The 12,280-nt window shown below is 40.4% G+C and overlaps 2 protein-coding genes across 2 annotated transcripts; one reads left to right on the top strand and one right to left on the bottom strand.

Moving 5' to 3' along the window:
- Positions 1-2,135: 2,135 nt before the first annotated feature.
- Positions 2,136-6,804, bottom strand: mgat2 (alpha-1,6-mannosyl-glycoprotein 2-beta-N-acetylglucosaminyltransferase). Its single transcript, XM_040017460.1, has 2 exons — positions 6,620-6,804; positions 2,136-4,229 (listed from the first exon to the last, which is right to left on the bottom strand). The coding sequence occupies exon 2, from the start codon at positions 3,975-3,977 to the stop codon at positions 2,565-2,567; it is 1,413 nt and encodes a 470-aa protein (XP_039873394.1). The 5' UTR covers positions 3,978-4,229; positions 6,620-6,804; the 3' UTR covers positions 2,136-2,564.
- A 2,327-nt stretch (positions 6,805-9,131) lies between these two features.
- On the top strand, positions 9,132-10,180 carry rps29 (ribosomal protein S29). Its single transcript, XM_040017490.1, has 3 exons — positions 9,132-9,264; positions 9,730-9,829; positions 10,074-10,180. The coding sequence occupies exons 1-3, from the start codon at positions 9,203-9,205 to the stop codon at positions 10,080-10,082; spliced, it is 171 nt and encodes a 56-aa protein (XP_039873424.1). The 5' UTR covers positions 9,132-9,202; the 3' UTR covers positions 10,083-10,180.
- Positions 10,181-12,280: the final 2,100 nt, after the last annotated feature.

The following is a 12,280-nucleotide window of genomic DNA, read 5'->3' as shown; positions in this document are numbered from 1 at the left end:
GAGGGTGACAAATTAAATGCAACATGGAATACAAAGTTGCTTCATTAGGATGGCTGTATTGACAATTGGCCTGGATTCTAGAGTGGATAGGCAGTTTTTTCCTCTGTGCCTTTTCAACTGCAATTTAGATAACTGTGTATCAGGAATTTTTAGGAGGGGGAGAGGTATGGATAATGGTCTTGGGCTGTACAGACCTTAAATCCAACACATAACAGTTTCTAACGCTCCGATGTCAGCTAACCATTAGTCACCACGTATCAAGAACAATGTGCCACTTCTTCTATTCTCAGTTCTATTCTAAGCCATGCTTCCCTTGTGGTACAGGCCCAATTTTTGAGTATGCACCATGGGAACAGCTGCACAATTTGCCAGTTGCATGACCTCAGAGAAGCAGCAGCAGTATGACTGCATGTCTTCACACTGCATTATGAATTGAAGTTTACTAATAATAAATTAACATGAACTGCTTACCCTGCAGAGATTGCATTGCTTTGTTTTTGTACCGAAGAGGAACATTTGAGAGGCTTTGTGTCAATCTAAATAGAAAAAAAAATCACACTAAGGAAACAACTTCCTCTACATACATTAAAGTATTTCATCTTTAATTCATGTGGTGCTTTATGCTGAGACTTGTGTCACTGAAAGGCCACCGGCAGAGTCTACCAGAGGAGGCCTTAAATGTGAACTGTTTGAAGAGTTCAGTCACTGATAACATATTCCAGATTTTGAAAAGTATGCAGAACTGATTGTTGAACACTGCCAGGAGGATGGTTGAGGGATGGAGTGATGGAAAGGGAGTAGGGGATCAATGCAGCCAGAGAAGCCAGTGAGCTCGGGCCTCAGCGAAAACTATCAATACTGAGCTGTGGCCTAAGCACTTAAAATGTAAATGCATCTTCAATAGGAACAACAGAAAACAGAAAGTAGTGTCAGAGCCTTGGGAGCTCTCCAGGTGCATCGCGTTTATTTCTCTGTGAGAATCTCTGCAGATACAGTAGCACAACGTTATACTACATTGGGTAGGGGCAGTGATGCATTGCAACAAAACAATGGCCTGCGGTTTTATTTAGCTGCAGTGCATCACCATCACTTCTGTCAAATATAACACGATGAAAACTGTAGCTCTGCGCGCCCCCGTTACTGAAAGCACTGATGGAATTGAATTCCGAACTGCTGCAGTCACTTTAATATGGAGTCTTCTGGTGTTCTCTAATAACCTGTTGAAGCTAAATGGAAATTATTTAAATAGAATGAGGTGTCTCAACGGATCTACTTTGATCTCAGCAAATTTGTGAGATATAAATACCTTCAAACTAATTATGTGAGCACAGCGGGACCTCCGAGTCCATAGTTTCGCCAAACTCGTGACTGCACCAGTGAGCACTTGTCTGCTCTTCCCAATTTACCACCTGCTGAGATACAGATGGGTGACAAATTACGGGAACACCTGAATGCATAAGTGCTATAGTGAGGGGATGCTGTAGCTCAGTTATGCTGCAAGGGTCACTGGTCAACTTAAGAGGAAGAGATCCCTACTCATCAATAAAACGTTGTTCTGAGCAGTCACCTTTATTCCACAAACATTTCCACCCTGATGAGCAGAAATTGAGTGGTCAAAAGCACAGGATGTGAGAAGTTAGGGTTTCTTCAGAGTATTTAGGGCTTGACAAAAAATTTTTGACTGGAGATATAACGGTGGGCAGTCACCAGGCTTCAACTCAAATTCCTAAGCCAGATTTCAGACATTTTTAAGCTACTTGTACACTACTGTTAATTTGGACCCAGTTCTGCCTTGGCGCCTTTTGTAGGCCAGATTTTCATAGGTTTGAACTTATCATTTCTTAGTGTGTACGATAAGATGTTGGGATCATTTCCTTGGATGGAAAATTAGGGCGGATAGAGGGCTGCCTTTCAGTCCAATCACTGGTATATTTCTTGTGATAGCTCCTTCCATACCCACTGACACCAGTTTTTGGCACTAGCAACAGACGTTTATGAGTTAGAAACTGGCCATTGAGCCGTGGAAAAGGAGCACAGGGTAGTGCTGGTCCTAGTTTCGCTTTGGTGCATTTTGTAAACGGACCTATAAGCTGCGTAGGAAAAATTTGTGGTTCTTTCTGTCATAAGAAACTCACGGCAACCTTTAGGCAATGTTCTGACCTTTTTTCCAGTGTATGTGTGCAGACTGAGCAATGGCAACAGGTCAGTGGAAACCAGTGGCTTAAGTCATGTTGACATTACCTTTAATTTGTTTCCCATCAGTATATTTTTAGACTTTGAATATCAAATGATGCATATAATAATCTTAAAATCTTCTTATAGAAAACACAGCAATATATATTGTTTAGTATATCAATGATACAAAACATTGTAGACTTGTTAGGAATTACTTAAATAATTCAATGTAAAGACATATTTGTGTTAAAGAAGCCAAAAATCCAACATTCGTCTTTATTTGGAACAAGCCAATAAAACAGGCAATATTAAGAATAGTCCATAAAGATTTACTTTTTCTTTATATAGGATGCAAAAGAGACAATAATATATAATAGTAGCAATTAAGGTCACTGTAATCGAACATAGCTCTTGCAGAGTTCATGATCCCTGATGTCTCCCCAGCCCCCATTTTTCACATGTGGGGCCACTCCTCCTGCCCCGTTGGCTGGCAATCTCTTTGTGATCAGGAGGTTTTTTGGGAACAGCTGGTTCCCACTGCTCTGTAGGATGTTTTCTATCTTGGTTTTCTGGTTAATGGGCATGCAAGAAGCCTTCTTGTGGTGCATGCCGCAGTCTCCGGCATGGAAAATCCGTGGTGCCTCGCTCACCATGACCTTCCAGTAGGAGGGCAGGCATGACACAGTCAAGTGTTGTAAAGACCAATCCCAGTTGTAGTCATCATAAGTGCAAAAGGTGTCGGTGCATTGGATGAGTTTCTGGTACGTCTCTCTACTCAGAGCCATCCCCATGTTGTGCTCGGTGGACTTCCAGGCTTTCACCTCCACTTTATTTGCTTTGCTGGAGTAGCCGATGTGGCTGTAGCTCCCCAGTGAGAGGATATCGCAGTCTGTGCACTGCTCCCTTTTCAGAGCAGTCATTTGCTTTAAGAGATGGATAAAGTCCGGAGACAAGTAGTGGTCCTCTTCGATCAGGAGAACGAGACCCTTGTGGTCTTTGAGAACTCGAACTCTGTCCCATACAAAGTGAAGCTTCCACCACCAGTGGTGCTTGGTCTGGGAAAACTTGGCCTCCCGGTAGTGTCCAAACGAGTCAGGGTACTCTGCGTTAATGCAACCCAGTTTTAAGGCGTCTTTTTTGGGGATGTCTCTGGGGCAGTCCCTGGGGTCATTTCCAGGGAACTCCTGTGGGTACAGCTGGATGCTGAAGGGGAAGAAAATCTGGAGGACTTGGCAGAAGTCAACAGAGGCAACCACTTTGTTAATCTCAGGGGACCAGTAGTCATGGCTGAATATCAGCAGTATGCTATCCACACCTCTGGCCTTTCGTAAACTGTCTACCAATAGCTTTAGATAGTCTGGTCGGTTATGGACCTGAACTACTACAACCAAATCGTCCTTCTTTCGAGTCGTCTTAAATTTCTCTTCATTTCTTATCGTCTGATCAAAGTTTAGCTGGAAGACAATGCCACGGTAGACTAAAGTTGTATTATCCACATCTGGCTTGGATATTTTGGGTTTGTCCTTTTCTTTTTCTTGGTGTGTGTCATTTGCTTGTATAACAGGTGCTGGGACAGGTGCCCGACTGACCGCTGGCGTTGCTTGTTCCTGGTTATGACTGTTGACGCTATTACTGCTGCTGCTGCTGCTGATAATGTTGCTCCTCCGCACCGCCTCCACTTCCCTGGGTAACGATCCACTGTCGTTCTTCTTCTGCCTTCCACTGCTCCAGAAAGCCAGGCCACATATGACAACCACCAGAGTCAGTAACACCACCTTCCTCTTGTAGATTCGGAATCTCATGATAGAGGGTTATCCTCTTGTAAAGGGAGAGAAGTTGATAATTGGGACTCAAGATGCAGCTGTATGGGGGGCTTACGCTTTGCACTGAGAACAGGAGCGATTTAAAAAGAAAGTGCTATGAGGCTAAGTGTTGGCAAAATTAACTGTTGTTGTAAACATGGATCCCACTGGAATGTCACTGGTGCTGAATGAATATTCCATAAGGCATGGCGGTTTTTGAGAGGCAGCAGAGTGGCAGTGTGCGTGCACCACCTGAATGAAAAATAAACCAGAAAATAAAATTAAGTGCATTGTGACAGGTGGGGGTAAGGCAATGTTGCGAAAATCTTGACAGAAATTTGTTTCCACAGTATATAAAGCACATTGCCATGCTGGAACATGGAAAAAGAGATCAACTGATGTTTAAGCATACACTGTTGCAAATTACGCAAGACCAAACTCGGTGCAGTAATCAACACTCATTAGCTTTTGCCATCCCACACACATAAGGTAGGTCACTTGGTAACAACTGAACCACCTACACGACAAATGCGCAAAACTAATATGGTGATAACTGTAGGAAACGGCATCAATCTCCGTAAATGGCTAATAATCAGACCTGCAGTTAAAGTTAGTATGTCAATCGGTTTGAACTTCTTCTATTCAAACATACAGTGCAGTACTATGAATGCTTTAGGTACTTCATGCAGAACACTGACCAGTCTATCTGTTAAAGTGCTGCAGCTGAGTTTTGACGTGCACATAAAAGAAAAGCATTGTGCTGTATTGTTAGTGATACTTGAATGGCTTTACCTAGCTGTGAACCAAAAATCTCTTGTTTTTTTTCTTGTTTTTCCAACTTTACTGCCAGAACCCACTAACTATGGAGTGATTTCACTCTCAGCTCTGACATCTGACTTCCAAACCAAATGTAAAGCAATACTCACAAAATAATGTTATCAGGGTAGGAGATGCCAGGAAAAAAATTCCTGTTTAGGAACTATTCCCTAAGAGCGTCTCATTCTATAATCACAATGGACAAATTTAACATACACATCGCATAACAACCAAGCTGACTTTTTTTTCCTTATAATTACAAGTAAAATGATCACTCAGGAGAAAGTTAAATGAAACAGAGCCTATCCTTCTTGAAAATGTTGTACTTGGTACAGAGACAGTTGTTTATCATATAGCTTTGAGATCAGTTTAGTTAGAATTAATCAGATTAGATTATTAGACAGGGGCTACAATCAAGGAAGACAAAATTCAAATGAAAAAGAAGCAGATTTTACAAAGTGCTTAAAACAAGCTACCTGCCAAGTGCCACCAAAAACTGTCAACATAACTGCTGCTGTTTTACAGGCAGAACATTGACCATATCAAATACAGATTTCTGTATATTTACTGTACTTTGCATTGAGCTAATACCTGAAAGCACCTCCAGTTTACTTATCTTCCCTTATCTGCAGAGTACAGTTAACATATCCAATAAAATGCATTTAGTCTGATGACAATGTAAAAGTATATATTATGGTTTCACAGACATTCAATAAATGATAATCACCGAGCTTTATTAGAAATATACATGCAACTGGCTGCCAGCCAGCCCCTACAAAGAGTATCACAAACGCCACAATTGTGATTTCATCCAATCCTCACCCTTACCCCATACTTCATCTTCGCTTATATCGTTAATGTTGGTTAAAGCTCAATGCTTCTAATTTGCCCTCCATTTATTTTCCTCCTTAACTGCATTATCAATATTGATCGCTCATTTCTGCTGAGCAAACCTCCATACTTTATTCGTTATTAAATTAGTAGTCTCTCAGGCTGACTACCTGACCATTTATTCTGTTTTCTGGTTGCCTGAAAACTCTACTTAATGGTAGCATCCAGTCCAGACTGCAGTGTGTCACCGACACTGCCTGAGAAAGGTATCTGATACCTACTAGAGTCTGTGATAACAGAAGTAAACACATTCCCTGTAGCTGCCCCACACAGACATATACATTAAAGTAAGCCCCAAACGCTATTAGTAAATGTGCACAGAAATGTATTAATATGTGATGTGTACTTTAAGGAAAGCAGCTAAATGCAGGAGTAAAACGATACAGCTCTCTAACCCACATTCTTCAAATTATTGCAATTTGCATGCCCACATTCGGCTTTTCCGTGCTAAATGCTTTCCACACGCCTCCTGCCAAATCAACTCAAATATTTGGTCTACAGCTTAAAGTATTTCCCATTTTAATCCACTTAATTTCTTTTATCGTGACCTAAACCGGTTTATACTAGCAGTACAAGCGCCTATCATGTAAATGTGCAGTTTCGTCTTGGAGCCTACAGCACAAACCCCATCAGTTTTTTTTCTGTCCTAAATTGGCCGCCGTTGGACAACACCGAGCCAGCGGCGGCTTCAATCGATTTTTTTAAAACCACGAGATACAGTTTTTAGCATTTCGCCGACTGACACAAAACCCACAGAAAGCAGCCGAAAACAACGGCGGGCGCCTCGGGTTCGCTCTTTTATGACAGCCAGCATCACGGAAATGCTAATAGCAAGTTAGCAACGGCGTCAGCTAGCAACTTGCAAGTAACCCGCCCGGACCGAACCACCGTCAACACCGTGTCGAACCACAACAACCACGCTCACAGTAGTTTACCTAAAACCGCAGAATCCGTGCGGAGCTTTCACTGTGAAGAGTCAGTACGGTGGCTTCCCATTCTCCTCCATACCGTTCTGCAAAATGCACGGCAGACGCAACTGTCGACTAGCTGTGTGAAAACACTGCCTGTCGCTGTCCCACAATGCAACGGGCCAGCGGGGGGCACCAGAGATACCCGAAATATCTTGAATCCCCGCTGCTGCTCCTGCTGCTGCAGATACTCTGCTCTCTAAACTGACCTTATGATGAGGTTTGAGTGGCTAGGAATAGTTATTGGGCCTGTTTGAATTACCGGTGTCATCCCAAAATGTGATTGACCCCCCAAAAGTAATTTCCTATGTTTTTATGTGTGATTTGCTTTTTTTGATGTCTAAAATCTGTGCTTGTTGGGGGGGTAAATAGTCTGTGGTAAACAAGATTTACGAAGGGGTTATATATAAAATAAAGAAATTACTTGTTTTTTGTTTCTTTGTTTATTACCTTGCATTATTATACCTACATTATATTCAAACCAGTCATTTTTGGCTTTATAGACTATAAAAGTTTTTAATGTCAGTGTCATTTTTTACCTGGATGAATAAAGGCTATATCAAAGTTGTTGTTTTTTTTTTTAAGTCACAGACTAGAATGATCTTTCTAGCTTTAAATGACTTGATATAATTTACAATTAAGTTCAGTTGAATTAAATTCAGTGTATTTAGTACCAAATCTTAACAACAGTGTCCTCAGGGCACTCTATATTGTAAAGTCCCTACAATAATAGAGAGAGAATTCCAGCAGTCAGATGATGAGCAAGCACTTGGCAACAGTGGAAAGGAAAAACTCCCTTTTAGCAGGAGGAAACCTCTGGTAGGACCAGGGAGAGGCTGCCATCTGACACAACCTCCTGGGGTTGAGGGGAGGGAGACCAAAAGGCGCACTGTGAAAGAGGGTCCGAGTTTAATAATCACTACTAATAATAGCTATGTTTGACGGATTGCAGGCCAACAACTCATCGACATTTTAAATGCTGGCAATTATTTGTTGGCAAATACCAGAAATCACTTTTTGGCACAACACTGGGATTTCTTGATTATTTATACAATGTGTTGCAAATCTACACAGACTGCCTTAATTGCTACTTTTTTGTCTTTGTTTTTTTCTTCTTCGCTGATCACTCGCAGTGCAGACCCAAAAAAGGGGAGTGTTGAATTTTGTTAACTCGTGGAACCTATTTCAGCAATACCAACCTCCATCAGATGCTACATGTAGCTCCATGTAAGATGTGTACAACACAGAAGAGGAATTTTGGATCAATCCTCCCTACAAACTGTTCCCACAATAGATCTTGATTGAACACCCCTCTTCGAGTCATCCCACAGCATCTCAATTGGTTTAAGGTGAACATATCCTGACTTTGCCATTCAAAAAACAGTTTCTTTTTTCCCAGCTATTCTGCTGAAGAATATGCACTTTGGGCCTTTGTGTAGCTATTGTCCCATCACCTAACCTCTCCCAAGATAGGTCATGGACAGCTGCCATAATAATCTCTTGTTAAATTTTCCTGACAGACTTATGCATTGTTCCCTCAGTGAGGACATGGGGTTTTGGTACTAAGATGCAGTGCATTTTCCTTATAAACCTGCTTGTTTCCTTCTTCTTCAGTAGTTCAGTGTTTGTCTCCTTTATTGAGAATAAAAGATGATGCCAAAGATGTTATGTAACAGCAGGGGATCTTCTGCAAATTTGAAACATACTATTAAAAAAAAAAGAAAAAAAAAGATTCTTTGCCCTGATAAAAATGACACAATAATTCTGAGTAAAATGCAACTGGAATATATAAAATCAAAGGCTGGATTATTCAAAGAATGAATCATGCAAGCTCAATGTACCAATCAATGTTTTAATTTAAAGTTGACGTTGTACCTATGTCACGAAATTACTTGGAAAATTTATATATAATTGAATTATTTAAAGTTTGTATTTGCAGTATATTTCTTTTTTTCTTTCTTTCTTTTCGTTTTTAGAATATACAATAACTATGTATCTGGTTGTGAGCAGCTTTTTGAGAAACTGGAGTTAAACACATTATTTATTTAGTCTGACTGCGTTTGGTTATAATCTTAAATGAAGATTTTGTGGGTAATCAATGAACAATTTCAGGCATTTGTGGTTTGCATGATTTTTTATTGCAGTACATTTGTGCATGTCACGAGTTAATTTGAAGGATTATGTGTGCAACCAGATGCTCACGCTAAACAGAAAGAGCCAGCACTTTGCTGTTTTAAGTGCTTATGGTCAACAGACAATTGTTTCCGAGATGAAGACTGAATAGTTTAATATAACATGGTTTTATTTAAATGCAGGGCTTAGAGCTGTAAGAGGGTTAAATGATGTCACGGTTACCCATTGGGCTGTGGTATTTATTAATTCAAATTGATTAGTTTTGGCGATGTACAAAAAAAATAGTATTTTAAATTTAGTTAGGCGCTAGGAGGCGGTACACAACAACCCGAAGCCGGAAATAGAGCATCAGAAAGCCTATTTGCGCACGCGCGCCCGTTCTTCTTCCTTTCCGACACTCGAGCGAAAAGAGACAAGATGGGCCATCAGCAGCTCTATTGGAGTCACCCCAGAAAATTCGGACAGGGATCCCGCTCCTGGTCAGTGTCTACTTTGTTGCGTTGTTTATCGGTTAACGTGATCAAGTTGAGGCGATATAAGGTGTTTCTGGCCTCCCCATCTTTAAAAAAAATGCTACCAAACGTGCACCGCATGTGCCCTGAACCTGAGCTAATATGGCGGAGGCAAATACTCCCTCCTTCCCTATTAGCATCAGCCTTGTGTGTCTTTTGACCGGATTTGGTTTTATAACGGCTAGAGTCACCGAAAGCCTTTAATGCATATGAGTTAGGCGTGTAATTTCTTCCGTCGCTTGATCGGAAGAAATTTAACAAATGTTTAACGTTATTGAGAATAGCATTATTACAGGACTGTTAAAAGTTAGCCCCGGTGTTCAGAAGAGCACACCGGCTCATAGTTTACGACAATCGGCGCCAGGGTTTTGTATAACTGGTACATAAAAGCGTATATATGCGTTGACTGATCCTACTCTGATGTTGTTGCAGCCGAGTGTGCTCTAACAGACATGGCTTGATCCGTAAATACGGGATCAACATGTGTCGCCAGTGCTTCAGGCAGTACGCTAAAGACATCGGCTTCGTTAAGGTAAGTTGTATTTTTTCTGTTGCCTCTCAAATTGATCATAACTTTACATCACAGAACATCAACTGAATTTCCCACTGTATAAAGTTTCATTAGGACTGGCTTTACTGATTTGAGGATGAAGCCCATGAATTAAATGTTGTTTTAATCTTGCATGAGTTTCATGCTGTTTTGCTTTTTGCTCCTTACAAGCATGCTATATGCCCATCTCTTTACAATAACTAACACCTGTTTTGTGTTCTTACAGCTGGACTAAGATGTCTTGTGCTGACGTCCTCGGATGGGTCAAGTTGTCAGAAGTCTGGCCATGATGGGATAATTAATCATTGCAAATAAATTTTTTGTCCAATTTGATTGATTTTTGCGTGGTTATTAATTGGCATGAATTTGATTTTTTTTTTTTTTGGTGTTGTTGGTCAGGCAGTTAAAGAGGTTTCCATTTTAAATAAAATAACTTGGTTGGTCACCTACTTTGAGTTGCCGTTCATTAAGAGTTAAGCAAACAGGTTTTATATAGCAAGAGGTTTTAAATATGAGTAAAACTGAAACTTGATCGATATTAACTGGGGTTATGGCTACTTGGCAGTATTTAGTGACTTTATGTCATTAGATTATAATTGTGTAGTAAACCATGAACATTGGTTTACTACCAACCAATGTTGCAAGCCTTATAGCTTTTTTTTTTCTTCATTTAGGTGAAACGTAGACATCCTTGTAATAGGTAGATAACTGCAGAGAAATGGTTTGTATCCATGGAAACTGGTGCGTGGGGAAAGACTGATGGGAAGAAAACACAATAGGAATGGAATAGCCTTGATAATTTGATAATGGGGTGGGGAAGCTTTTAGACAGGTCGGCTGTGCCTGTCGTTTGAAAACAAACCAGGAGCATGGAAGTAAAATATTTCAGGTGGAAACTCAATTTTAAGGTTGCATTGTGGTTGAGTGGTCACATTTCTTTGTTAATAACCTTTAATGGGACATCCGCTGAGCTATTTTGCAAGAAGTCAAGTAGTGCAATTAATCCTCACAGTTGTGCATCATGGCAGCGGCGTAAAGTGCAGCTGATTAATTTTTAATTCAGCGTGCCTTCACGTAAAACAACATACCCCCAGCTCTCATCCAAGGACTGCTAACATGCTGAGATAATAGTCTTGCTCAAAGTTAATGAAATTTGATAAGTCCCCTGTAGTGTGCCTAATTGCTTAGCGCCTCGTGACTGAAGCTACCAAAGTGAAGCTATTTGTTTAAGGCTGTTCCCAGGTAGATGGGATTCTGTGCAATCTGATATTGAGTTGTTTTTCTGTTTCTTGTTTTTTTTTTTTTTTTTTTTTTTTGCCAGGATTTACTATAAAATATTTGTCATTATTGTTCTCACCTTTAAAAAAAATAGTGTGAAGTGTTAGGCACTAGATGGCAGCAGCACATCATGCTCAGTGCCGTTGATGATGCCACTGACTGCTGGTAATGCTATTTATGCTGCTGCCCCCCCCCCCCCAAAAAAAATCTTTCATTCATCATAATTATATACCTTTTGCCATCAGGTACTAGAGAAGCTTCATGGGGTCTAAAGTGGGCAGTTAAAAGTGATGTTTGTGGCAGATTGAAAAGGGTAAAAAACTAAAAATACATTGTAGTTGTGCAGCTACTTAGATTTTTTAAAAAGCATAGGAAATCTACTCCTTTATGCTCGAGGTTCAGATTTTAATCTGTTTAATGCAAGGCAATAACTAAAATATGGTTGGGAAGTGCTAGCGTATCACAAATAATAAATCTGTTTTTGTTCAGCAGGCATAAGATGAAACTTTAATGCTCCCATTGGGGAAATTGTAAAAAAGAAACAAAATGACATAAAAATGAAATTGACACAAACACTCAAACCTATAATTCTAGCAACACAACAAACTGCTTAGAAATAAAAGGATGAATGAATAGTGATAGAGATGTTTAAAATTAGAGCAGCAGCCCTCATTATAAAGAGTCTTCGGAAGTCCAGTACATACACAAAATGAACAAGTGAAACTTTTTAAATGAAGGAAATAAATAAAAGGTACTTCCTGCCAAATGCAGTAAATATATGCGATATAGCTACTTTAAACAAATGTGGCCATAACTGTCTGACTGAACTTTAGAAATGGAAGCACAGCGTGTGCAAAACATTCTGCAAGGCTAAGGCGTATTTTATGGGGTGTATTGATGTCTACCTCAGATCTGTAGGTATTTTAAAAGTAGGCCAATAAGTTATGCATAAAAGGAGCCTGTGTGCAGGAACGGGCAGGCCAGTTTGGAGCTGAACACACAAGCGCTCCTTGTTGCATCACTGCACCATGTTGGCGGGTGGAAGGTGTTGTCTTTGATGTTCAGTTCAACTGCCTTTTTTCTTCTTTGCACCGCATCAATGTTCTCGCTGTGCTGTCTCCTCAGTACACAACTTCCACGACAACTGACTCAGTGA

This window comes from Simochromis diagramma, unplaced genomic scaffold (assembly GCF_900408965.1).
Source record: "Simochromis diagramma unplaced genomic scaffold, fSimDia1.1 OVJJ01000802.1, whole genome shotgun sequence".
Classification (NCBI taxonomy): domain Eukaryota; kingdom Metazoa; phylum Chordata; class Actinopteri; order Cichliformes; family Cichlidae; genus Simochromis; species Simochromis diagramma.
The sequence above is the reverse complement of the archived record's forward strand: the minus strand, read 5'-3'. Positions and strand labels throughout refer to the sequence as shown.